Genomic DNA, 26,775 nt, shown 5'->3' with positions numbered 1-26,775 from the left:
GGTGAGTCTTGTAAGTCTTCTCAATATAAAATAAATGTGTTGCTTCCTCAATATATAGAATGTGGAAGCAGATTGAATGAACAGACACTATCAAGCACCCATGTATATAGATGAGCTCTATTTTTGCCTAGTGTTTCCTCCGTTTTTTTAATTTTTCTTGCACATCCTCTTTTCATCAAGTCACAACACCAAAACTCACAGTATGCCCATGTTCCTGTCTGTTTTAAAGACTTCTTCAAGAGTGTTGTAGGGTAATTGGAAAGATAAGGGGGCTTTCCCATTGAGATGCCATTTGCATTTCTTCTCATCGAATGATACCATATTCTACTTAAAACGTCCTTGTAGTTACATCAGTTCTATGTAGTTATCTACAGGGTCCTAGTCTCCTATATCAAAGGGATGGGATGAGTCTCCATCCATTCCACAAAAATTTAAACTAAAAGTAAGGTATAATTGTGTTGTACCCACTCTGAAGTAAGTTGATTCTTGTTAGAATGGAGTCACGAGAGAGGATGAAATCATGTTGAAGATAAATCCGAACTGAGAAGGATTCTATTTGTAGTTCTGTCTGAAGTGAGGTGTATTCTGAAAGGGTTAAAGTGTAGCCAGAACATTCTTGTTGAGGCTCGGCCAGGAAGGGGGATGATTCTTGTTGTGGCTCGGCCAGGAAGGGGGATGATTCTTGTGGCTCAGCCAGGAGTGAGGAGGATTCTTCTTGAGGCTTGACCAGGAGTGGGGAGGATTCTTTTTGAGGCTCTGCCAGGAAGGGGGAGGATTCCTGTTGAGACTCAGCCAGGGGTGGGGAAGATTCTTTTTGAGGCTCAGCCTGGGGTGGGAAGGATTCTTGTTGTGGCTCGGCCGGGAAGGGGGAGGATTTTTGTTGAGGCTCAGCCAGGAAGGGGGTAGATTAGTGTTGAGGGTCTGCCAGGAACGGGTAGGATTCTTGTTTAGGCTCGGCCAGGAAGGGGCAGATTTCTTGTTGAGGGTCAGCCAAGAAGGGGCAGATTTCTTGTTGAGGATCAGCCAGGAAGGGGGAGGATTTTTGTTGAGGCTCAACCAAGAGTGGGTGGGATTCTTGTTGAGGTCGGCCAGGAAGGGGGAGGATTCTTGTTGCGGCTCTGCCAGGAAGGGGGAGGATTCTTGAGGCCTGCTCAAGAGTGAGGAGGCTGAAGCTCGACCAGGAGTGAGAAGGATCCTTGTTAAAGCTCAGTCAGATAAAGAGTGTTCTTGTTTAGGCAGTGTCAAGAGCGAGGAGTATTATTGACTAAGCTTGGTTGTAACTTTGTACCAATAGTCATAGGTTGAACTCCCACCCAGTATCTCCACTCATCTTTTCATCCTGTTTAAGTTGATAAAAACTTGTGCTATTGGGGGACAAGCCGCATCTGTTATTCGGCACTAAAAAGACACTGGTTGAACGGGCACTTTGCAAGTATGCATTGTGTTCTGGAAGGATAGAGATTAACAGAAGGGTCAAATCTCAGTACAAAATGCAAGAATGTTTTAGAAGAGCCTTTATCGTTGATAAGTCAGTCTGTTTAGATCAGCTAATAATAGCTTCAGCTCTTGACTCCTCCAGCCCTCAACAGGTTTGTAGCTGGAGGCCCAGTGGTCCGAGTGGTTTGTTTGAGATGCCAGACTCATTTTCTCGCCCTAGCCTCGTCGGCGAGTGCTGTATCGATGGTGGCTTTTTCTGTTCTGTGCAACATGGTCTCTGGGTTAAGCCGGTGGTTGATGTCAGCAGGTGAAGATTCAGCGGCGCCTTCCTTCCAAGCAGGGGGTTGTGCTGCTAGTCTACTGACCTGTTCTGACTTCCTGTGGAGATCGAAGAGGCGGCGTGAGCATGCGAGTCTTGCGTGCACTCTGCAGTGATGCTGGGGTGCGGAGGGTTACACGTGGACGTTTGCAGGGTAGAGAGACGCCGTGCAGTGTTGCTTCCTCGGTGACCGTTTCTGCAGTGTCGAAGAGATCGTTCTGGAAACCAAGCCTTATATGTTTGTGAACGCCCAAGAAATTAAAAACGTAAAAAATTTCATTGAAATATTAAATTAGAAAAACCTAGTTATTATACCAAGTAAAAAAAGCGAGCGAGTGTATGTCTGTCTGTCTGTCTGTCTGTGTATGTCAGTCAGTCACTCAGGAAGAACCCGCACATCAAGTGCCACGATCCCATTGTAGAAAGTGACGAGTCTTTTGGATAAAATGTGAAAAAACAACCAACACCTTCCTGCCCTCAACAGTCCGGGTCCACTTAGTTGTACCAGTGCCTTTCAAACACCGCTATTGTAACTTCTTCGGGGTAGAAAGAGCATCTCTCCCAGTGTTACTACTTGCATAATGTGTACTGTAGGGTTTTCAGGATAAAGGTTGTATTACATTACTTCTTAGTTGATGCCCCCACCCCACTTAATTTTGTAGCCATTTTTAACATTTCAGCACTTGCAGTGTTTCATTTCGTGTGCACACCTTCTTAATTGACAGCTGCAGTGGGCGACAATTTGTTTCAGTTTTCGGTCATGTTGACATGAACTGTCTGAGTTTTCGTGTTAATGGTCACTGAATGCTAGTTTGATCTTTTTGTTATTTCAGCATTTTCCCGTATTTCAGTTAGACATACTAAATAAACGAAACGAAATGCTACTTGCTGTAGATTAATAGTGTCTTCTGAACCCCCATCACTTACTTTGTGCCGAAATGAAATGTGAATGTCCCAAAGTAATTGCTCACAGGGCTGTATGAGCCTGCTTGTCGGCGGCAGCAGACGCTTCCACGGTTACTCGCCATTGCGATGCCCAAGCAGCTAAGTTCCAATAGCAGTATATGTGCAAGCAGGGCCGGCTCTGGGGCGGTGCGGGCGGTGCCCCCGCACCGGGTGCATATTTAGGGTGGTGGAGCCCTGTTTGCAAGTGTTTTATGATATGTGTCTCCAGCAGTTTTTATGCAACAATAAAAATGTCACGATAACTCTGGTGATTTAATGCTGTGCCTGGAGAGAGATCGAAGGTTTGGGGGGCTCTGCTATAAGGTGATAGTGAGGCAATCCGTGGTGGAGGTGATCACTGGGGGGGACGCCAACAAGCATTGTCGCACAGGGCGCCATCAGAGCTAAGGCCGGCCTTCCGCACAAACTTAACTTGCTAAACGGAGGTTACCTTTTCTTCTGGTCGGTGTTTGGGCACAACCCCAGCGTCAGTTTAAGGCGCAATATAAAACGACTGACCCTTCCCTTTAATCCCAGCGACGCTGACAGGCGATTTCCCCTACAGCTGCTGGGCCGGGCAAGACCCTTTGGCACAAAGCTGCTAAAGTTTTCAGTTTGCAATGCTCTGTTTTCGAGTGATTTAGTCTCGGCGGGTGGGGGGACAATGGGGCGAGTGTTGCCAAGTGAGCAGCGCTGGCGGGTTTATGCAGCATGTGTCTTTTTTGTAATCACACAGAGCAGCTTTAAAATAGACTCTTCAAAGCCTAGGCCCAGCGCGGCTCGTGTTTCAGTGCGCGCGGCCCAGGGCGCCCGGGGGGGTGCCGGCCCCCAGGCCCGCCCAGGGTAGCGGGCCCCGCCCCCCACCTTAAGGAAGCGGAGCCTGCCCTGCCCCGCCAGTCCGGCCCTGGGAGCATGCAGCATGGGAAGGAGCTGTGAGTGTTTCCTCGCACACCGTAGGCTCGTGTACGACGGGGCGCCGCCGCCACACACAACCTGACACTAGTTCGAGCCCAGGGGGGCAGCATGGTGGCCCACGACGAGATAGGGGGGCTCCTGCCAATCAAGAGGACAATCCGGGTCATAGAGGTCCACAGCCAGTCGACCAAGGAGCTCGAGGTAGGCGTTTCGGACGGATCGATGCGAACTGTAAACTTTATTTGATAGCGGCTGTGCTTCAAACGTACGGACTCGGCGCTATTTATAACAAAGTGCATGGAAAAGAGATGCCTCCAAGGCGCTATCTGAACTTTACATGAAATTGCTGTTTTCTTTGAGACCAGCGCAGAAACCAACCGCATGCTGCATTTTCATATGGTTGACTTTGAACCTGTTGACTGCTTCTAACCTGGTGATCTGCATGTAAAACTGAATGTGAGATTTACTGACCTACTGCATGAACCTTAGAAGACTAAATGTTCCGTATTACAGTGCTGCTAAGAATTCTGAAATATGTTGTCTTAGGGTGTGCTTGCTTCGTGGTGGACGTGTGGTATGATGCATGCTTGCAATCAGTAGTCATTACGTAAACACTCCCCAGCACGCCCAGATAGGGAGACTTTGAGCCCTTCTGTGGGATAGATATGGACAAGGCAAGGCGAGTCGTGCTGCCTGTCTGTTTACCTTCACTTATCGGTTTATTGGTCAGCCCTGCAGGTGAAGGGCCTGTGAGGTCACATGCGAGCAGCGGGATCATGAGATGCCGCCCCCCTTGCTTGTTGCAGTTTGTTTGATTTATCAATGTGTGCTCTTACACACCTGCGGCTTCCGTTTATCTGGCGCTCTGTACACCTGCATCGTGTGCGTCACGGCTGAAGCCCCGCATCAGGGGGTCAGGTGCGATCTTTAGATAATCACGAATGGTTTACTATGTTTTTTCTTTTTGATGGGGAATTCCGCCTTGATACTACTGGGTGGTGTATCCTTTCGGTTCGGTCTCATTAAGTTCACAAGTGTCGTCTGTTTTTTGTGCCAATTCGCCTATTGGAGATTAGTCAGGCTGTCACTGGCGCAGACCTCGCATCACAGGTTTAAGCGACCGCAGAATAGGCCCGATTCTCCAGTATCTGGCTTCTGTGGCACTGCCCGCTCTCGCAGGGCGCAGCGCACGGGTGCGTCTGGTTGCCTGACACTTGTAGATCGGTTTCAATTGTTGTCTTTTCTTGTCTGGTCGTGCTTTTAATGCAAAGTGCATGTGCAAAGGTACTAGCATAGATGTGAACACGCGCATATAGGCTGTTTGTTAGCATACAGCGTTTGATACAGAATGTTTCTAAGATATGTACTATTCATTGTTTGATTTTGCATTTAAACTATGACGTCATGTAGCAATTCCACTGTCTTCCTGTCATGGAGGTACATTTTACCAACCACTGTAACGCGGCACTGTGTTAAGTTGAAGTGACCACTCTCTACAGCTCACTTAATGTATGCCTTTGAATGCCTGAGGCTGGAACCCTGCCCTCGCCAGTCGTGTTACATCGATGAAGCGATCAGGCCAGTGTCTCCCGTGAGTGTGGCCTGGCTCGAGACCTGTCAGCCCTCCCAGTAGGCTGCTGCCCTGTCTCCGACGCAGGCGTCCAAGGCCCCCTGCGAACACCACTGACTAGAGATTATTGTTCCCTATGAAGATCTTATCGGCCTGGCGAGCTCCACTCAGCCTGCCCGGGGCTGCCACCTTCCTGACCTTTGTAGCCTGTTGCCGGCCTTTTGAAGTGATGCGTGACTGGATAAAGTACAGAGGGGCTGTTAGTGGGGGTGTTCGGTTCACCTGTCAGTCAGCGGTGGCAGGATACTTGCCAGTGCACCCCAGTTCTGGGTCCTGGCCTTGTTAATAAGCTCCTCTGCTGTGCATTCCGTTACATCTTTAAAATGTAAAGGGCCTTCGGTGTAGACAGATAATTTCATAAAATGGTCACGTGTTAAACGTATCTCCTCCCTCTGCATTAACAGCAAGAACCAATAAATATATAGCTCCCGGATCAATGCCTCTGTGCGCCTTATTAAGAGCTTCTCCTTGCAGCATTATTCTATTAAAGGGTGGGTTACGAGGCGGCCTCCCTAGAACTAGGAAGTGCCAGTCCAGTTTTGATAACATAGGGTTCAAAGATGTCCAAGAATCCCCTGTATGTCGATGCCTACTTTTCCCTCCGTAGATGCATAAAGCGCCGCGATCCCACACCAGTGGCCTGCTGGGCGCTATGTAAATGCCGAGTAACGAGATCCTGTAAAGTGGCTGCCTGTCTCGGTTGCGGTATTGTTGCAGCAGAGGCCTTCCCTAAACCTCAGGGCCATCAGTGGCAATGCTCGTGTTGTTGTTTGTGCAGGAAGAGTTAGGTTTATCTCCCGAGAGTGTCCAGTGCAAACAAACTTTCTCTGTCGCTGCCTGCAACGGCCGCACTTAGCTCACCGCCCCAGATTTACACTCAGCGAGCCGCCTCCGCGTCCAAACGTGTTTCTTTGGCGAATGTGCTCCGTAGACTGTACAAGGCGTCGTTTTTATTTTACATGTTGGGTGATAGCTTCTTTATTTTGTTCAAAGCATTACTCTGCCTTTTGTCTTCGGGGTGCTGTGTAAAGCCCTCTAGCAGCTGACGCGCAGATAAGATGACTGCAATAAAGGTGGATGCCTTCACGGCAGGGTTGGCAGGTCCCCTGCCTTCTCATGCACGGTAACCCCTGGGTAGTAATCTAACTCAGAGCAGTACACTTTTGGCAACTGTTCGCTGCACCGTGCGCCCATTCGGGCACAGATAGTAAAATAATGTCAGGGCCTTGCACGCGCTCGCGCCTGTGTACGTGTAATTTTCGGAGGGGAGGCCACAGCTGTCTTCACAGGCTCGGCTCGTGCTCAGAAAGTTAAACCAAGTGAAGTATGCGCAGCACCCCTGCACTACGGAGCCAGATGTTAATTTGGGTTGTTTTTGTTTCATACACCGTGTATTGTAGAGTCGTCTCTATTTTGTGGCCACTGCTGTTGGAAGAACTCTAGTGCTCCTCACACGGGCCGCTTTGTGCTGCCCCTGTCAACTGCAAGCTTGTGCGTATGTTTGACTCGCGGTTGTCTGGTGCGGGCGCTCACACGTGCCTGAAGCGGACAGAGCCGGGCATTGTACCGCTCTACTCCTACGCCAACTGGGCAGCACATGTCATAAAGCATGCAAGGAATGCCAGGCCAAGAGTTAGCCGTGTGCATACTGTATGTGACCACACAGGCCAGCTCGCAAGCCTATACCCCGACATATGCACAACAATGAAAAAGGAAGGGTCGTGTGGGCGGGGAGTGTTAATTCGCTGATTGCTCTGCGAGGCCCGCCCTCCTGTCATTAAAGCACTAAGGGCAGGTCAACCTAGCCGGACAGTAGCCCCGGAACAATGCAGGCATGTGACGCGGTAGCACCCTGGGAGGCATGAGGATTGTAAACAGCTGCCTCTGTGCCGCTCGAGGGCCCTGCTTCAGTGAACTCCTGACCCCTGTCTTTTGTGATAGGAGGCCCTGACGGGCAGCGAAACACCGAGTGACTGGCCCGAGACCGCGGCGGGCCGTGGTTAGCAGTAGCACCGCCTCTACTCCCTGCTGGTGGCGGGAACCCCGTGTCTAGCGAGGTGTGCGCCCATAATTGACAGTTTGAGCGTTGTATACGCCATATAAGTGACTGCCCCTCGGCCTTTGCCAGATAGAATAAACGGTTTATTTATTTAGGGCAATCGGTACACTTGCTTTTTTTTCCAGTCGCAGTTGTGTTCTAGTCAGGCCGCGTTCACGAAGCAGACGCCGCCTATGTGTGACACCTACACAAGTCGCGTTAGACGCCGGCCTTGAAGTGTTTGTGTGCTCAAGGCAGCGTGGCCGTGGCCTTCTTGGAAATTTTGGCACTGTGTGTGTGTGTGTGTGTGTGTGTGTGTGTGTGTGTGTGTATAGAAGAATTTTAAGTTAATAGTTCGCGTAATTGTTATTCATCGCCCTTGTGAACTACATATTAAGTACGTTGGCAACTCAAGAATGAGCGCCAGTGTTGTGGTTTTTTTTCTTTCTACCGTTCAAACTTTCTCTTCTCGCTTTCTATTTTCCTTGCTCTGGTTTCACTGGTCTACATAGTGTTGGTTGCGTTATTTGCAGAGCACCCTACCGAGCCCATTCTGGCCTGGCATAGTGCTAACGTACCACAGCCTAATGCTGGCCTTACAAAGGGCTATTTTCTCGAGCCAAGGGCTACCCCAGAGGGCAGTGCCTGTAGCTTCCTCGTTTGCACCTTATCCCACAGCAGACCCACTGCTGCCCGCCTGTGGCTATGAGAGCCAGCTGACGCCAGGCTCCTGCCCCTGGGGTGGCTGGTGCTGCTTTGTGCGCAGCCGACTCCCTCTCACACGGGAGCCTTTCTCGCCGCCTTATCTTCTGTTTTAATCACTTTCTATACCGGGGAATGTTTTCCTAAAACGCTCACATTTCCATGGCTTAAATGGGGGGTAGCAAACCTGGATCCAATGGTATCCGCCAGGATTGTTGCGCCCTCCGTTCCAGAGCTCACCAGGTGAACCAGGAGCAGACCAACAACAAGGGTCGGCGTTAACATTTGCCCCAGGGCAGTCTGACCCTGCCTCCCTGGTGCCATAGCGCTCCACCGGCCTCGCCGCTAAATGTGGCCACGGAGCAGTTTCTCTTCATTGCCACCGTCATGCTGCTCTAGTGGAACGCATTTATGCCGTGTCAGACCGGAAGTAATGCCACATCATACTTTTCGCAGCTGTATCCTTCCTTCCCAGTGCCAATGCCCTCTAGTGAAAAGTGCAGTGGGTGTCTGAAAATAGTGCCACGTTTTCACTTCTTTTCACTGCAGTTTTACCCCCCCCCTTTTCTGTGCCAGGTGACTATCTTAAAGGAATGTCCACTCTGCTTCTGGTCACTGCAGAAGCACGTTCGTGCAGTGACTGGATGCGAGTAAGTCACTGCAGAACCACGTGCACGCAGTGGCTGACTGGGGGTAATGGCACTTGTGACCTCTGCTCACTGGATGGAGAAGCACGTGCATCCAGTGACTGGAAGCGGAGGCGCCTCCAGGCCCCGGAGCACATGCCACGCATACCCGGCAGCTTAGCAGTGTTGCTTCAGCCCAAGGTGAGGCGACCAGTGGGCGACTATATATCACCGAGCCGAGATATGGCGCCGCCTTCCGGCAGCAAGCCAGCTCCTTCTATTTCAGCACAATATAAATAAAAATAAACATTCATTTTAGAACAGTTTTTACCATTCCTCGACAGTCCAGATTTTGAGAAGAAACTTGAACACAGGTTGTAGGCTTAAAAGGAACACCCGGGGCGCGTGTTCGCTGCCCACGCCTGACATTGGAAGTCCTTATACCGGTCCCCCGGGCAGGCCCTCACCTGCACTTGGTACATCGTGTAAATACACTTTCAGACTGGCCCGGCTACATTTAAAGTGCTTGACTCAAGAAATCTACAGCAGTCTCCCAGCCAGGATGAGTAGACTGTTAGTACACATGAGGATAAACTCCGCCCTGACGCGAGATTTGTGATAATTATCACGGGTCCCTCGATGTTACACATCACCGGGTTCAAGTGTTCCACTCCCAGGCCTGCGCTGAAAGGAGTGTGTTAAGCACAGTGCTTAGAAATAAAACGTTTACCGCAGCATTTTGAAGTGTGAGATCCTCTCTGACTGCCCAGTGCCGAGGGACAGCGGAGGGGTATCTTCGTATTGTAGTGTTCAGGCCCTGGCGACGCCCTTCTTTACCAGCTGTCAGGAAACGTATTCCCTGATCCAGCAGTTGTTTATTGTGGTACTCCCGCCATAGCAGGGACCACGTATACACACGATGAGCCAACATGCAGTCAGTCGAAGTAGGATTAATGTACACAGCTGCCCTGTAAAAGTTCTCATTCAAGGTTTGAAAAGATCACTCGTATGCCCCATTCTCCAGGACCCACACCCGCAAACAAATAATACCTTTATTATCGAAAAATAGCTCAATGGGGGCGTCTCAGTCTCGTTTCATTGGAGGGTCCCGCGGAGAGGAAGAGACTCGCTCTAGTCTCTCCGCAGGCTCTTTCAGGAGGGGAAGTGACGGCGCGGGACGGGGTTGGGGTAGAGGTAAGTGGGGGTGGGCCTTAAGGGTGGGGCTATAAGGGGGCGTGGGAGGAGGGACCGGCCTCTTTCCACGTGAACCCATCACGTGGTTGGTTTGGCCTCCCACCCACCCGGCAAAGGTTAGAAAGGAGAGAGGAGTTATAAAATGTATTCTAAGCGAAAGAAGGGGTAAACGGGTAGGTTGTCAGTTAGGGCAGGTTGCAGGAAGGGATAGGCAGTAGATGGGGGAGAGTGGTGAGTCAGATGCAGGCTCGGCCACACTTCCAGGGAATAAACAAGCAGGTGAAGGCTGTGAGTTGAGGGTACGCACGAACCAAATGGGGCATGAAAGGAAAAGGGGAGTGTGTAGGGGAATGGAAACAAAATGAGGGTTTGAAGTGGTAGGATGAGCGAGGAGATGTTAAAGGGAGGGCATTATTAAAGTTGCGGTTTTCAAGATAAAAGTTAGTTATGTTGCTTGTTGCAATCCTGTCCTAATAAATGACCTTTTACACTGAATGACTGTCACTGGTTTATGTCTCGATACTTCTCTGGTATTGTTTTGTGCATGATTTTCCTGTGCAGTTCGGACGCCTGATGGTGGTACTTACTGTAAGTTTCAGAATCACTTACCCAAACTGTCGCAGACTATGGACAGAGGGTGAGTCGTACCCAGATGTACTTTAAGCCTTGCAGTGCCAGCTTCACCCTTTCTTTTGTCTTGCTTGCTCTGCGTTTTCCACACGTCTTGAATCTGTAGCAGAACACCAGTTCTCCTTATTACACCCACTCAACGGGGCCTGTCTTTTTGTCTTCTTCGCAGGAGCCAAGCTACAAGCGAGTACGGCCCTTGACCCGAGTCACCTCCTTGGCAAATTTGATTTCACCTGTCAGAAGTGGTGCAGTCAGGCGCTTTGGTCAAACCATTCAGGTGAGGATGTCTTCCTTCATGTCTGTGTCCTGACACAGGGCTGCAGCTATTAAGGCTGCAACTCGCAGATGGTAACGTGGTCTTTCTTAGCCCATGTTGCTTAACATTGGTGGTGCTTTGTATATGCCAGGTTCATGGTGTAGCTGTTGTCCCAAATGACACAGTGGATGGATTACCAAATCTAAACAGCTTGACAACCTTGTTGAAAGGAGCCTTGTGGTGCACAGGGTACATTAGGGAGGACCTGCAGCCAGTACATTACATTACATTACTTTACAGCAAATATCATTTGTGCATCTAATGTGTATAGCGTTGTTCTTAGATTTACTTGCGTCCAGCCGCTGGAAACAGCTTGCTCAATCTTTGGTGCGGGTAAACCCCGTAGCACTAGATTTCTGCCTTTCATTGGAAAGGCTTAGTTGCCCATGGTATGAAGGTGGCGGGTGGGAGTGACTTACGTTAGGCGAGATCCTCAGTCGATGACTGAGTAGAAATGTAGATCATTCTTAACAAGGGGTTTAGGGACATGTGCTGTATCTGCAAGGACACTTCTACGTTTGCACTTCTAGGGACCTAGTGTCTAGGCTGTTTATGTGAGAAAAGAGCAGTACCCGAATTGTAAGGCCTGGGTCAGGCACAGCGGAATATTCTTAGCAGGAGACAAGAGTGAGGGCAGGGCTAGATACTGGGGTCATTTGTTACTGAAATGAGTTGAAAAGTGGGCTTGGTTAGCAGTTCTAATGAGTGAGACAAAAACTGAGTGTTAAAAACAAGGGACACAATCTTTCTATATTTTTTCAGGCTAAACCACTGTAAATGGAAAATATGTTGGTAGCGTTACTTTCCCTCTTACCTTTTCAGGCTAAACATTTAAATATTTTACAACAAATTCAAACTTCCATTGTCGTTTACAACTGGGGTTTGTGTGCTTGTGTTTACGTTAGTTTATCTATGGTGGACATAGATCAGGGCAGCTAACGGGTAAGTCTGTGAATATCTGTGACTTGGACACTAGCGTCATTTTTTTAAAATAAAAAACTGTCTTCGGGTCACCTCACTGATGGTTTAGTGTACTTTAAGACATGCTCAGTTGGCCAACCCCAACTTTATCGACTGAAGTTTGTCGAAGTGTCCCCGTCACCACTGGCTATGGAAACGTTCTGGCTTTCCTCTTTCCAAGAGATTGGCTGACCAGGGCCCATTTTCCTAAACGGAAGAGAAACCTACTTCAGATGAATATATCCTACAGAGGTTTCCTTTTGAAATAGAGATGGCCTTGTTTTTGGTTAATGCAGGTCAACACGCTAGTGTGCGCCTTTCTTAACTGATGGGCCAGTGGGGCCGCTCCTCAAATTTGGATTCTTTAGCAAGTAGGTTATGGTATCTGCAAGGTATTTGTAGAGTTAGTTGCTCATTAATATACATGTATTTGAAAAGTGGAGATGGGTGATCTCAGTTGTTGCTAGTATAGCCAAAGCAGCTTTGCTTCTACTATCCGCTACTGAACGGACATTGAAAGTACAATACTAGTAGTTTAATGCAATAATGCCCCTAAAGAACGCTTGGTGTTTATTCTTACCCCCTTCTCTCCCACAGTCGTTCACTCTGCGCAGTGACACCAAGTCTCCGAGCTGTGCACAGAAGTCATGCAGCAGGTCCTCTGGCCCGACCCCACCCAAGAGAAGGAACAGTGTTCTTTGGTCCGAGATGTTCGATGTCAACATGAAGGAGACCCTCAGCACTAAGGAAATCAAGCGCCAAGAGGTGTGTATTCTCTCAGTGAGCCAAGAGGTACAGAGGGAGGTGTCCAGTAAACACCTGCACATGCGTCTGCTCTGAGAACCTTTGGCAAGTTCCTCGTAATGTGGGGAGTTACGAAGAGCTGCTGATTGGTTTGACTAACAGAGTGGTATTGCAAGTTTGGGCAAGCAGTTTACACTTCCCTTCCCAGTTCAGTAGCTCTCATTGGGTTTGAAATTGCACCATGGTTTAAAATACGATTTTGGAATGTGATTCTTAAATTGTTTACTTGCTGCACTGCAGACTACTCAAAGGGGTGTCAATTACACTGATAGCACAAAACACAGAAGTATAAAAGAGAAACTACTTTTTTAATCTGTTTAATATGTGAGCCTTTAATGATGACAGATTCGCAAGCTCTGGATTTTGGAAGATGCAGTGAGTCCTAGGTTTACAGACGAGCATTTGGTAAAGAGTTTTTTCATCCTTTTGTATAGGCCATATTTGAAATGTCCCGAGGAGAACAAGACCTCATAGAAGATCTTAAGCTCGCCAGGAAAGCCTACCATGATCCTATGCTGAAGTTGTCCATTATGTCTGAAGAGGAGCTTACCCAGATCTTTGGGGACTTGGATTCCTACATACCTCTACATGAAGGTAGGCAGATTGCAGGTGTTTCTGTAGTGGTAGTTTTGTTGTGACCAGACACAGCCTGTAACGTTGTGTTCGATGGCATCTGTCGCTGTAGATACGCATGTTCTGCAATAGCTCGCCATCTGGTGTTGGGCCGGAGTGTTACAAGTTGTTTTTCTTCGAAGAAGTCTTTCGAGTCACGGGACCGAGTGACTCCTCCTTTTGTCTCCATTGCGCATGGGCGTCGACTCCATCTTCGATTGTTTTTTTTCCGCCATCGGGTTCGGACGTGTTCCTGTCGCTCCGAGTTTCGGAACGGAAAATTAGCTAATTTCGGAAGATTTTCGTCGGTATTGTTGCGTTCGGGATCGGCGTACTTAGATTCCACACCGCATCGAAGAGCTCCGGTGCCCTTCGGGGTAGTTTTTCGATCCTCCGTCAGGGCCTGGTCGGCCCGACCGCGTGCTGAAGAACGCCGATGGAACGGACCCCGTTCCGTTTCTGCCCCAAATGCCACAATAAATACCCTTACACAGACCAACACTTGGTCTGCAACCTGTGCCTGTCACCTGAGCACAGCGAAGACACCTGCGAGGCCTGTCGTGCGTTCCGGTCCCGAAAAACACTCCGAGACCGTCGAGCCAGAAGACTTCAGATGGCGTCCGCACCGACAGCCCAACGAGAGTTCGAGGAACAGGAAGAGGAAGGTACCTTCTCGATCCAAGACTCAGACTCCGAAGGATTCGACGATACACAAACCGTGAGTAAGACGTCGAAATCCACTCAGAAGAACATTTACAAGGCCCAGGGGACGCCACTGCCACCAGGCCATGGCTCGACCCATAAATTCGGTGACCGACCGTCGGCACCGAAAAAGGCCCAAACAGTGCCGAGATCGTCCGACTCCGGTCGAGACACCGGCACGCAGCCTTCTCGGGACCGAGAAAGTGCTGGAGACAAACCTCGACACCGAGATGCCGGTGTGGACACGGCTCGACGCCGAGACAGCGGCACCGAAACAGATCGACGCCGAGAGGTTTCGGCCCCGAAAAAGAAAAAAGTCACCTCGGAGCCGAAAAAACACGCAGACAGGGTTTCGATGCCGAAACAAACTGCAAGCGACCCAGCTTCAGGCTCTTATACAGAAGAGCACTCGCTAACCTCCCAAATGCAGAAGCATAGGTTTGAGGAAGAGCTACAAGCAACTGATGTGGACCATACGCAAAAGCGTATCTTCATACAGCAGGGGACAGGAAAAATAAGCACCCTTCCCCCCATTAGGAGAAAGAGAAGGTTGGAGTTCCAGACGGAACAGACACCACAACCAAAGGTGGTGAAAAGAGTTACCCCACCACCCTCTCCTCCACCCGTGATTAACGTCTCACCAGCACAAACTCCATCACACTCCCCAGCTCACACCACCATGAGCCAGGGTGACCAAGATCAGGACGCATGGGACCTATACGACGCCCCAGTGTCAGATAACAGTCCGGAGGCATACCCTACAAAGCCATCTCCACCAGAAGACAGCACCGCGTATTCTCAAGTGGTGGCTAGAGCAGCACAGTTTCACAACGTAAGCCTCCACTCAGAACAGGTCGAGGATGATTTCTTATTCAACACACTCTCCTCCACCCACAGCTCCTACCAAAGCCTGCCTATGCTCCCTGGTATGCTCCGGCACGCAAAAGACATCTTTAAGGAGCCGGTCAAAAGTAGGGCAATCACACCAAGGGTGGAAAAAAAGTATAAGGCGCCTCCTACAGACCCGGCTTTCATCACTACACAGCTGCCACCAGACTCTGTCGTTGTAGGAGCAGCTAGGAAAAGGGCCAACTCTCACACATCTGGAGATGCACCACCCCCAGATAAAGAAAGCCGCAAGTTCGATGCAGCTGGTAAAAGAGTTGCAGCACAAGCTGCAAACCAGTGGCGCATCGCGAACTCACAGGCACTACTTGCGCGCTATGACAGAGCCCACTGGGACGAGATGCAACATCTCATTGAACATCTGCCCAAGGACTTACAAAATAGGGCAAAACAAGTGGTTGAGGAGGGACAGACCATTTCCAACAACCAGATCCGCTCCTCCATGGACGCTGCAGATACAGCTGCACGGACAATTAATACATCTGTAACTATCAGAAGGCATGCATGGCTCCGAACGTCTGGATTTAAACCAGAGATTCAACAAGCAGTTCTCAATATGCCTTTTAATGAAAAAGAACTGTTCGGTCCAGAAGTGGACACAGCGATTGAGAAACTCAAAAAAGATACGGACACTGCCAAAGCCATGGGCGCACTCTACTCCCCGCAGAGCAGAGGGAATTACAGCACATTCCGTAAAACGCCCTTTCGAGGGGGGTTTCGAGGTCAAAGCACACAAGCCAGCACCTCACAAGCCACACCGTCCAGTTACCAGGGACAGTATAGAGGAGGTTTTCGGGGACAATATAGAGGAGGGCAATTCCCTAGAAATAGAGGAAGATTTCAAAGCCCCAAAGCCCCTACTACTAAACAGTGACTCACAGGTCACTCACCCCCTCCACACAACACCAGTGGGGGGAAGAATAGGTCATTATTACAAAGCATGGGAGGAAATCACTACAGACACTTGGGTTCTAGCAATTATCCAACATGGTTATTGCATAGAATTTCTACAATTCCCTCCAAACATACCACCAAAAGCACAAAATTTAACAACACACCATTCCAATCTCCTGGAGATAGAAGTGCAGGCACTATTGCAAAAGAATGCAATCGAATTAGTGCCAAACACACAAATAAACACAGGAGTTTACTCACTGTACTTTCTGATACCAAAGAAGGACAAAACACTGAGACCAATCCTAGACCTCAGAGTAGTGAACACTTTCATCAAATCAGACCACTTCCACATGGTCACACTACAAGAAGTATTGCCATTGCTAAAACTACACGACTACATGGCAACTTTAGACCTCAAGGATGCTTATTTCCATATACCAATACACCCATCGCACAGGAAATACCTAAGGTTTGTATTCAAAGGAATACATTACCAATTCAAGGTACTGCCTTTCGGATTAACAACCGCACCAAGAGTCTTTACCAAATGTCTAGCGGTAGTCGCTGCACACATAAGAAGGCAGCAAATACATGTGTTCCCATATTTGGACGACTGGCTAATCAAGGCCCATTCGTTCATACAGTGCTCAAATCACACAAATCAGATCATACAAACCCTCTTCAAACTCGGGTTCACCGTCAACTTTACAAAATCCAACATTCTGCCGCTCAAGGTACAACAATACCTAGGAGCCATAATAGACACATCAAAGGGAGTAGCCACTCCAAGTCCACAAAGAATTCTAAATTTCAACACCATCATACAACGCATGTATCCAACACAAAAGATACAGGCAAAGATGGTATTACAACTCCTAGGCATGATGTCATCATGCATAGCCATTGTCCCAAACGCAAGACTGCACATGAGGCCCTTACAACAATGCCTAGCATCACAGTGGTCTCAAGCACAGGGTCACCTTCTAGATCTGGTGTTAATAGACCGCCAAACTTACCTCTCGCTTCTGTGGTGGAACAACATAAATTTAAACAAAGGCCGGCCTTTCCAAGACCCAGTGCCACAATACGTAATAACAACAGATGCTTCCATGACAGGGTGGGGAGCACACCTCGATCAACACAGCATACAAGGACAATGGAACGTACATCAAACAAAACTGCATATCAATCACCTAGAACTTCTAGCAGTTTTTCAAGCACTAAAAGCTTTCCAACCAATAATAGTTCACAAATACATTCTCGTCAAAACAGACAACATGACAACAATGTATTATCTAAACAAGCAGGGGGGGACGCACTCCACGCAGTTAAGCCTGCTAGCACAAAAGATTTGGCATTGGGCAATTCACAACCAAATTCGCCTAATTGCACAGTTTATACCAGGGATACAAAATCAACTCGCAGACAATCTCTCTCGAGATCACCAACAGGTCCACGAATGGGAAATTCACCCCCAAATTCTGAACACTTATTTCAAACTCTGGGGAACACCTCAGATAGACTTGTTTGCGACAAGGGAGAACGCAAAATGCCAAAACTTCGCATCCAGATACCCACACAAACAATCCCAAGGCAATGCCCTATGGATGAACTGGTCAGGGATATTTGCTTACGCTTTTCCTCCTCTCCCTCTCCTTCCTTACCTGGTAAACAAACTCAGTCAAAGCAAACTCAAACTCATATTGATAGCACCAACTTGGGCAAGGCAACCCTGGTACACAACGCTGCTAGACCTATCAGTGGTACCCTGCATCAAATTGCCCAACAGGCCAGATCTGTTGACACAGCACAACCAAAAGATCAGACACCCAGATCCAGCATCGCTGAATCTAGCAATCTGGCTCCTGAAATCCTAGAATTCGGGCACTTACAACTTACCCAAGAATGTATGGAAGTCATAAAACAAGCCAGAAGGCCATCCACCAGGCACTGCTATGCAAGTAAATGGAAGAGGTTTGTTTGCTACTGCCATATTAATCAAATACAACCATTACACACAACTCCAGAACATGTATTGGGTTACTTGCTTCACTTACAAAAATCTAACCTAGCTTTCTCTTCCATTAAGATTCACCTTGCAGCAATATCTGCATACCTGCAGACTACCTATTCAACTTCCCTATATAAAATACCAGTCATTAAAGCATTCATGGAGGGCCTTAGGAGAATTATACCACCAAGAACACTACCTGTTCCTTCATGGAACCTAAATGTTGTCCTAACTAGACTTATGGGTCCACCTTTTGAACCCATGCACTCCTGCGACATACAGTTCCTAACCTGGAAGGTGGCATTTCTCATCGCCATTACTTCCCTAAGAAGAGTAAGCGAGATTCAGGCGTTTACTATACAGGAACCTTTTATACAACTACACAAAAATAAAGTCGTCCTAAGGACCAATCCTAAATTTTTGCCAAAGGTTATTTCACCGTTCCATCTAAATCAAACAGTGGAACTTCCAGTGTTCTTTCCACAGCCAGATACCGTAGCTGAAAGGGCACTACATACATTAGATGTCAAAAGAGCATTGATGTATTACATTGACAGAACAAAAAACATCAGAAAGACTAAACAACTCTTTATTGCATTTCAAAAACCTCATGCAGGAAACCCAATTTCAAAACAAGGTATAGCCAGATGGATAGTTAAATGCATCCAAATCTGCTACCTTAAAGCTAAACGACAGCTGCCCATTACACCAAGGGCACACTCAACCAGAAAGAAAGGTGCTACCATGGCCTTTCTAGGAAACATCCCAATGCAAGAAATATGTAAGGCAGCCACATGGTCTACGCCTCACACATTCACCAAGCACTACTGTGTAGACGTGTTATCCGCACAACAAGCCACAGTAGGTCAAGCCGTATTAAGGACATTATTTCAGACTACTTCCACTCCTACAGGCTGATCCACCGCTTTTGGGGAAATAACTGCTTACTAGTCTATGCAGAACATGCGTATCTACAGCGACAGATGCCATCGAACTGAAAATGTCACTTACCCAGTGTACATCTGTTCGTGGCATCAGTCGCAGTAGATTCGCATGTGCCCACCCGCCTCCCCGGGAGCCTGTAGCAGTTTGGAAGTTACCTTCAATTATTTATATATGTATCATCTCAACCTTAAATAGGTGCATACTTAGTCACTCCATTGCATGGGCACTATTACTACAATTCAACTCCTACCTCACCCTCTGCGGGGAAAAACAATCGAAGATGGAGTCGACGCCCATGCGCAATGGAGACAAAAGGAGGAGTCACTCGGTCCCGTGACTCGAAAGACTTCTTCGAAGAAAAACAACTTGTAACACTCCGGCCCAACACCAGATGGCGAGCTATTGCAGAACATGCGAATCTACTGCGACTGATGCCACGAACAGATGTACACTGGGTAAGTGACATTTTCATTATGGTTGGATTCAATCAGTGACTTATTCGGTAATGCTAGAATTGATTTGACACCTTCATATGAGAGCTTATTTCTCATTTAATGCTTTTTTTTTTTTTTTTGTACGTGCAGACATCTTGTCTAGGTTGGGACAAGCGACCAGATCTGATGGAACGGTGGGGCAGATTGGTCACATTCTGGTAGACTGGGTAAGTCTTTGATACGCTACTGAACATATTTTGAAATTAATAGTAGTTTTTTTTATGTGTGCAGCTCATTGATTGTGCAATCTTAACATCCCAAAACTTTGTTGATGTTTAAAACTCTCGCACCTTTGGGATTTATTTTTTCGTATTTAAAAACGCATACAAATATTAAATGTGAAAACCAGAATAGCAATAAGCTGTAAATTTGTGTCATACTTAAATCCCCCTTCTCATTAGTTTATCAATCCGCTTTTGGTTGTGAAGTAACTTGAAGCCCTTTTCAGTAAATCAGTTCAAACTGACTACCAGATCAAAGCAGCCTGTCAAATAATTACCAAAAGATTGTTTATGAAGTGTGTCATAAATTGTGATAGCGCCTAAGTGATGTTTGTATTGATTCCTCTTCCCGGCTGCAGCTGCCAGGCCTGAATGCTTACAAACAGTACTGCAGCAACCAGCTGGCTGCAAAGGCCCTCCTGGATCAGAAGAAGCTAGACCACCGTGTCCAGGACTTCCTCCAGCGCTGCCTCGAATCCCCCTTCAGCCGCAAGTTAGACTTGTGGAGCTTCCTGGATATTCCTCGAAGCCGGCTGGTGAAGTACCCTCTGCTGCTCAAGGAAATATTGCGGCACACCCCTAACGACCACCCTGACGTGCAGAGCCTGGAGGCGGCGGTAAGTACTTAGAACATGAGTCTGATATTGGAGACTCCCCAGAGTCTCAGTCCAGTAGGACAGTGGACACGGTGGCGATTGAGGGTGTAAAAGTGGGGAACTGACACCAACAAGCTGGTTCTTGTAAATGTGGGGACCTTGCTTCGAGAGGAAGCGTGGAGTCTGACCTATTGGCTGCTTTAGGACGAAGTTCGGGTTTGTTGCTTGGACAGAGGAAGCAGGGCAATTTTAGGGCTAGATTGATATTTGTCAGGTTCAATGTTGAAAGTGATGAGCTGAAGTAGGTCTTTGTTATTGGTAGGTTAAAGAGTGAAATTTGGCATTGCTGAAAAGAGCCTCTGCTTACTGTCTGCTGTTTTGCATGGGTCATCTAGATAGAAGTGAAAAGCTAAGTGCTTGGCAGTCCTTGGCACTTGGGCAACTCTGGCTCAGCTCAGTAGGTGTTAACTGGAGCACTAGTTCCTACACTACTGTGTAAGAAGGGCAGGGGTTTTATGAAAAAAATCACACTGGCTAACTCAACCTGGGGTTGCGTCATTTCATCTCTTTAGACAGCAAAATGAGTAAGTCGGTAGTGTGGTTTGAGGGTACATGCTTATGTACATAGCTGGTTACAGGCCCACTCACTGCTTCATCCTGGCAGCTCATAGGCCCCAGATGTATGCTGACCTCCACCCTTTCTCTTTGTCTGGTTTAGAGTAGGCACGCATACGAATTCATGAATCTCTGCTTTTCTTTTGCAGATATCCATAATCCAGGGAGTTCTGTCGGACATCAACTTCAAGAAGGGAGAGTCGGAATGTCAGTATTATATTGATAAGCTGGAGTACCTTGACGACAAGCAGCGTGATGAGCGCATCGAAGCCAGCAGAGTCTTGCATTGCCACGGGGAGCTGAAGAACAAAAATGGACATGTAAGTTGATTTCCTTAAACGTCTCACTGTGCACGGTGGTGCACAGAAAAGCCCCACGGGGTCGCCTTTTCGGGGAAATGCCATACCTTGAGTTTTAGACTGGTGACATTTTTCATGCTTTTTTCACATGGCACACAAATTCCGTGCAGTCCTGCGTGATAGCTTTGCACAGGTCAGCATCCGGGCGTAGCTGGCAAGTTGTGCGTCCGTGTAATTTGCATATTGCTTAATGCACGGGTACTGATGGGCTGTACTTCGTATTTTCTCTTCGCCCTCCACTCTGGTTTGCTAATGAGCCGCCCGTCCCTTTATTCAGCTCGGTGTTGCCGCAGACGGTTTAGATGTGTGTATGCTCTTGTGCTGCGTGTACTCTTTCATTTTTTAGGACCCCGTTGCAAGTATTCAATAGGTCTCTGCTCAGAACTTACTGTATGTTCACTACGTCACTGTGTAGGATTTCCAGTACAAGGTATTCTTGGAAGGCACAAATGATGAAAACCAGGATACCACTTCCTCAGATAGTTGCCTGTAATGAATCCTTGAGCCGAGGAAATGACATTCCCGCCCTTTGCTCCGAGTACAAGGTTGGCTGCCTGTGAAGCTAGCACGCTGATCTTGTGTGAAGAGTGTGGCGCGGCATGTGAGCCCAGTCAGATGAGTCTTTGAGATCGGCCATGTTTGCATAGCTGCCTCTAGCTGCCTCTTGCTTTTCAATGACTTCGTTTCCATGGGATAGGTGGACAGGAAGCTAGAAGCTTAGGCTTCAAAGTAGTCGGCAGGTTTGCATAAGGCTTTCATGCATAACGTTGGCTATGGGGTCTGTCTTTTAAGTGGCAGTTTGACACTGTGCCCTGTCGCGGCAGCGCTAAGCTCGATCTTTACAGCTTCTGGTGTGCATTACGACTGAACACGATTGCATATTTAGAATGTGTCGCTCCAGACGGCGTTGGCTGAGCCACCGTGTATTTAAAGGATTTGAGGCCTACAAGTGTTGCGCCTGCCTTGTCACTTATATTGCTTCACGTGGATGGGTGAATGTGGTTTGCTATATCCACATTGTGCAGGATGATGTTACCAAACTGTTGTAGGAGTATTACATGAAGACATTTTAAAAGGAAGCAAGAATACATCTTATGTAGGGTGGTTTATTCAGATTATATGGTGAAAAATCATATACACGGGATAGTTGTCCAAGAGCAGCCACTTACACTTCTGTTGTGAGTCTGCTCTGACCATTATACTAACTGAATCGACCAACTGTTTTTAGTCCTGTGCAATGATTGCCTGTTGACCTATAACATTTTTTTAATGTATTTTTTTTATATCCTACAGAAGCTGTACCTCTTCCTTTTCCGAGAAATCCTGGTTCTAACCCGCCCTGTCTCGCGGAACGAGCGCCACTATTACCAGGTATACCGGCAGCCCATCCCCTTGCAAGACCTGGTCCTGGAGGATCTGCAAGATGGCGACGTGAAAATGGGCGGCTCCTTCCGAGGAGCTTTCAGCAACTCCGACAAAGGTAATACTGTGTGCTTTTCTCATGAAGTCTCAGATCGGCACAAGATACTTTTCTAAGCATTACATGTCATGTGCTTCGGGCTACTGGAGCCCATAGCGCAGCCGACGTTGAAATTGTAAAGCCAAGAGATCTTGAAAGAAGTAATTTGATGGCATCCTTGTGTTGCAAGCTCTTAAGCTGAAATTTCTTTAAATAAAACAGGAGGGAAGATTGTGAAGCGAAAAACAATTTATCTTATTTTGGAACTTTTGTTAACTATGTGAAGTGCTTTAATAAGGTAGAATAAATATAGCAAAAAATACATGTTTAGCTGATATTCCAGTGAAGAGTTGATATTGAATTGGAGTCCATCAGGGATTCTTCCAATAAAGCCACAATTTCCCTTGTAGGGTAAATCATATTGGCAAACGGAAATGCCTGCAATCATGTGTATCTAATACTGCTTTAAATCTGCAAAAAAAAACTTTTTTAAAGTTTGCATTATTGTTTTTGCTTCAAAAATAAATACACGAGCACAAGTAGCTTGTAAATTGCTTATACATTTTCCATTGGCGTAACATAGAACTTACACATTGTTTTTCAATTCTGATTTTCTAGCTAAGAATATTTTCCGAGTTCGCTTTCGTGACCCGTCACTTGGCCAGTCTCATACACTCCAGGCCAACGATGTCTTCCACAAGCAGCAGTGGCTGAATTGCATCCGAACCGCTGTGGCGCCCTTCCAGCAGGCCAGCACCCCGACTGACCAGAACGGACTGCCCGAGCTCTGCGAGGAGTCCGAAGAGAATCAACCGCCAACTCCTAACTCCCAGCTGCAGCGCCACCCGTCGGTAACATCCGTCATTACTCAGATGGACCTGGACGACAGCACCAAAGAGTGCAGCCCTATTCTAGACCCGGCCGAAGCCGCACAGAGCCCCAAAATGGCGGCGCCGAGAGCACAGACTGGCCACCGGCGGACAAGAGAGAAAACGCAGCCCAGCGCCAAGCGGAAAGAGACCCTGGTTTAAAGCCTCAGACAGACTCTTGAGCGCGGACTATTATTTATAAAGTGTACATTTTTATTTTTGTAATGTGAGCATGTTAGGATCGTTTTCGCGATCCTACCGTTTTCTTTTTTACTTGTGGCAGCTATTGGTATACAGTTAAAGCTGTTAATCTGGAGTCTGTTTTTGATGCAGAAGAGGCTGCGCAGATTTTTTAATTTCAAATAAAGTTTTTTAGTGGGTGTGCCGGTGGCCAGTGGCAGAAGAGATAAGTCCATATTCTGGGTTTAGATGTTTGCGAATTCCATTAATCCGTGTGCCGACACGATCCGGTGGGGACATTCAGATGTGGTCCTTCAGTGATGAATAAAAGACAAGCGAATCGGAACTGTATTCATGTGTATGCCATTTTTCACGCGCAGATTGGTATTCCTTCCTTGCAGCTCTGTCAGGATAACCCCTAGTGAAGTTGTCCCATTCACTTGAATATGTACTGTACTAGTACAGTACGCACAGAAAGTGTAAAACTTGCTGATCCACCGGCAAATGCAATCTAAAATGTAAATCTGTGTTGCTTACTTTTTTCATACATTGCCAGAAGTTGTCGGCATTAAATTAGCAAGATTGTAACTCAATGTCCCTGTGGACTGATGTTCGAGAGAATAGCGAGACGCTGTGGTGGGCATAGAAGAGTTTTATCTAGGCCTCGTTTCCAGTGTTCTGGAAGAGGTGTTTAAAGACCTTGAGGAGCTCCATTAGTGGATTGCACGGCGAGGCTTAGTTTGAGATCTAAGACTGTATTAAAACCTGGAAATGATGTCGTGCTCTGTAGGACTGTTCTCCTTAGTCCTCATGAATATTTATTGGCCAGAAAACTATGAAGTGTGGCATTAAGGACACGAGAAGTTCTTATGCACAGTACAAAGTTTGAGATTTTATTTAACCCAGGAATATTTTTTTCCAATGTGAGTTCTCATTTTAAAGGTTATGGTGTTGATATACACAACTTTTTTTTTTATTATATATATTTTTTTTTTACTCAGCAGAATTTTTTTGGGAAAACAGACCCCAGCATTTAACAGATTCTGAATTTTACCTACTGGAACTTTGTCTTGTGTTGCTCACTGTACATTCCTTTTTTGTTTTGCATTATTTGCCATGTATTTAAATGTATTTTTTTTATCTGGAAGTAGATTTTTAGAGCCTGTGTATTTAATTATTATTATTATTTTTTTTTAAATTGGAGACAAATTAGCGCTGTGTTACAAAGGAACTCGCCTGGATGGAATATATATTTCTATATATTTTTTACCAAAAGAGGGTTAAAATCAAATACCAAGCCATATTTGAGCCAGTTGGACGACGTGGGTGGGAAAGATAACTCATGAAATGTAGCATTTTTGGGGTGGTTACAAATAATTACCATGGCTTGTGTGTGCTCTAGACTACTGTTGGAGAACCACACTGATGGAGGAATTTAAGACTGTTAAGCTATGTCGTAAGAAGGTTTCAGACAGGGTTTATGGTGAAGGAACATGGAGGTGTTCTTTGTCTCATTATTATTACATTGGCATTTTATACTGGGATATAAAAGCGGAGGAGGATGGAGACAAAGACAGCCAGGCTACTGTATGTTGAAGAGAGTCTGCGAGGAAAGATGTTGCTCATCTTAGTGTAACAGAGAAGAAATGGCAAGTAATTAATTAGTGGAAGTTTTAGCAAGTAAAATGACAAAAATCCTAGGCGCATATGATCGTTTCAGAATTGAGACGACTTGCTGTGAAATATGCATGGATTATCTTCAGGTGGGGTTAACATCAATCAGTTTGGCGTTTACTAATTTAAGTTTAAATTTTGTACAAAAATGAGTCCGCAAAAACTTTATTGGCACATTGGCAGTTTTAGAAGTCCAGTATGAAATTAGTTGTACAGTGATGCCTATTGGCAACATGCATATACTGTAAAGTTGTAATGTGAGAGGTGGTCATATGTTTGGGGTGGGCGGCCGAAGAGGGTGTACATATGTAAAAAGGAGTGGTTCTCTGTAAATTTACTGTACAGTTAAGCAGCTGACGTACAATAAAAAAAAGAAAAAGACCAATAATTGTTTTAGTATTTGTATAGCTCTGATGGCAGTCCTAGCACTCACTTTATTTCTCTTTAAATGCACAAACTGCCAAACACGATAGGCGCACAACATAACATCAAAACGGTACCCATGGTGGCCACATGACAGACGCACACCATTCATACCACTCCCATTGAGTAGCGTGCTGCTCATCTCCAATTCCCCTTCTGCACCTCATCAGGGGTTTGAAGCATACTTTGGTAGGTTTTATTGCTGTGGACTTGTAAAGTACCGGGAGATGGACTTGACCAGGGAATTATTCTGCAGGTTGTATGTGCTTCATTCAACTTATTCACAGCTGAGTTTTGTGATATTAGGGACAGATTTACCATTCTTTCACTGCAACGCAACTTTCTGTGCTGCATGAAAGGCAGAGGCCAGACATGCTCACTATATACAAAGATATGGAGTGCTGTGCTCTGTGTGCTGACTAGTACCAATGTAAATATCCTTGTTCTGTAGTGCAAGGGTGTCTGCGTCAGTGGCAGGATTGTTTTTGTTCAGAAAATGACTTTTTTCTGCATGGAAACAATCCTGAGAGGCATATTCCTGTTTCTGTGTGTGCTGCAGAATGCATCACACAAGGACAACACAAGTCCTTAGTAAGTCTGAACCTCAGTATAATTGTGAGAGAGGGAATTATATATCAATTGACATTACTGTAAAATACCCAGGCTTAGATGTAGGTCAGACCTTTATAACATACTTGGACATAAAAAGTTGTGTGACTTTGGGCTGTTTCATATTTGTGGACTGTGGGGCATATTTATACTCCGTTTGCGCCGAATTTGCGTCGTTTTTTTCGACGCAAATTCGACGCAAAACTAACTCCATATTTATACTTTGGCGTTAGACGCGTCTAGCGCCAAAGTTCATGGAGTTAGCGTCATTTTTTTGCGTGAACACCTTCCTTGCGTTAATGATATGCAAGGTAGGCGTTCCCGTCTTAAAAAATGACTCCGATGCATATGCGTCGTATTTATACTCCCGGGCAAAAATGACGCCCGGGAGTGGGCGGGTCTAAAAAACCTGCATTAGTGCCGGATTTTAGCGCCTGGGTCAGGGCAGGCGTTAAGGGACCTGTGGGCTCAGAATGAGCCCAGAGGTGCCCTCCCCTGCCCCCAGGGACACCCCCTGCCACCCTTGCCCACCCCAGGAGGACACCCAAGGATGGAGGGACCCACCCCAGGGACATTAAGGTAAGTCCAGGTAAGTATTTTTTTTAATTATTTTTTTGTGGCATAGGGGGGCCTGATTTGTGCCCCCCTACATGCCACTATGCCCAATGACCATGCCCAGGGGACAGA

At 46.9% G+C, this 26,775-nt stretch overlaps 1 protein-coding gene across 2 annotated transcripts in view; it reads left to right on the top strand.

Moving 5' to 3' along the window:
* Positions 1-23,733, top strand: part of NET1 (neuroepithelial cell transforming 1) — a 302,520-nt gene extending 278,787 nt beyond the window's left edge. Inside the window, exons 1-9 of one of the 2 annotated variants that reach the window (XM_069229303.1) lie at positions 3,452-3,817; positions 10,606-10,713; positions 12,310-12,477; positions 12,951-13,110; positions 19,174-19,250; positions 19,664-19,921; positions 20,665-20,835; positions 22,168-22,354; positions 22,952-23,733. In XM_069229303.1, the coding sequence (XP_069085404.1) occupies positions 3,725-3,817; positions 10,606-10,713; positions 12,310-12,477; positions 12,951-13,110; positions 19,174-19,250; positions 19,664-19,921; positions 20,665-20,835; positions 22,168-22,354; positions 22,952-23,364 (1,635 nt within the window). In that variant the 5' untranslated portion in view covers positions 3,452-3,724 and the 3' untranslated portion in view covers positions 23,365-23,733. Of the gene's footprint in view, positions 1-3,451; positions 3,818-10,605; positions 10,714-12,309; positions 12,478-12,950; positions 13,111-19,173; positions 19,251-19,663; positions 19,922-20,664; positions 20,836-22,167; positions 22,355-22,951 lie in introns of those variants that run through there. The other variant, XM_069229301.1, reaches the window with a different exon arrangement.
* The last annotated feature ends 3,042 nt before the right edge of the window (positions 23,734-26,775 follow it).

This window comes from Pleurodeles waltl, chromosome 4_1 (assembly GCF_031143425.1).
Source record: "Pleurodeles waltl isolate 20211129_DDA chromosome 4_1, aPleWal1.hap1.20221129, whole genome shotgun sequence".
Taxonomy (NCBI): domain Eukaryota; kingdom Metazoa; phylum Chordata; class Amphibia; order Caudata; family Salamandridae; genus Pleurodeles; species Pleurodeles waltl.
The sequence above is the reverse complement of the archived record's forward strand: the minus strand, read 5'-3'. Positions and strand labels throughout refer to the sequence as shown.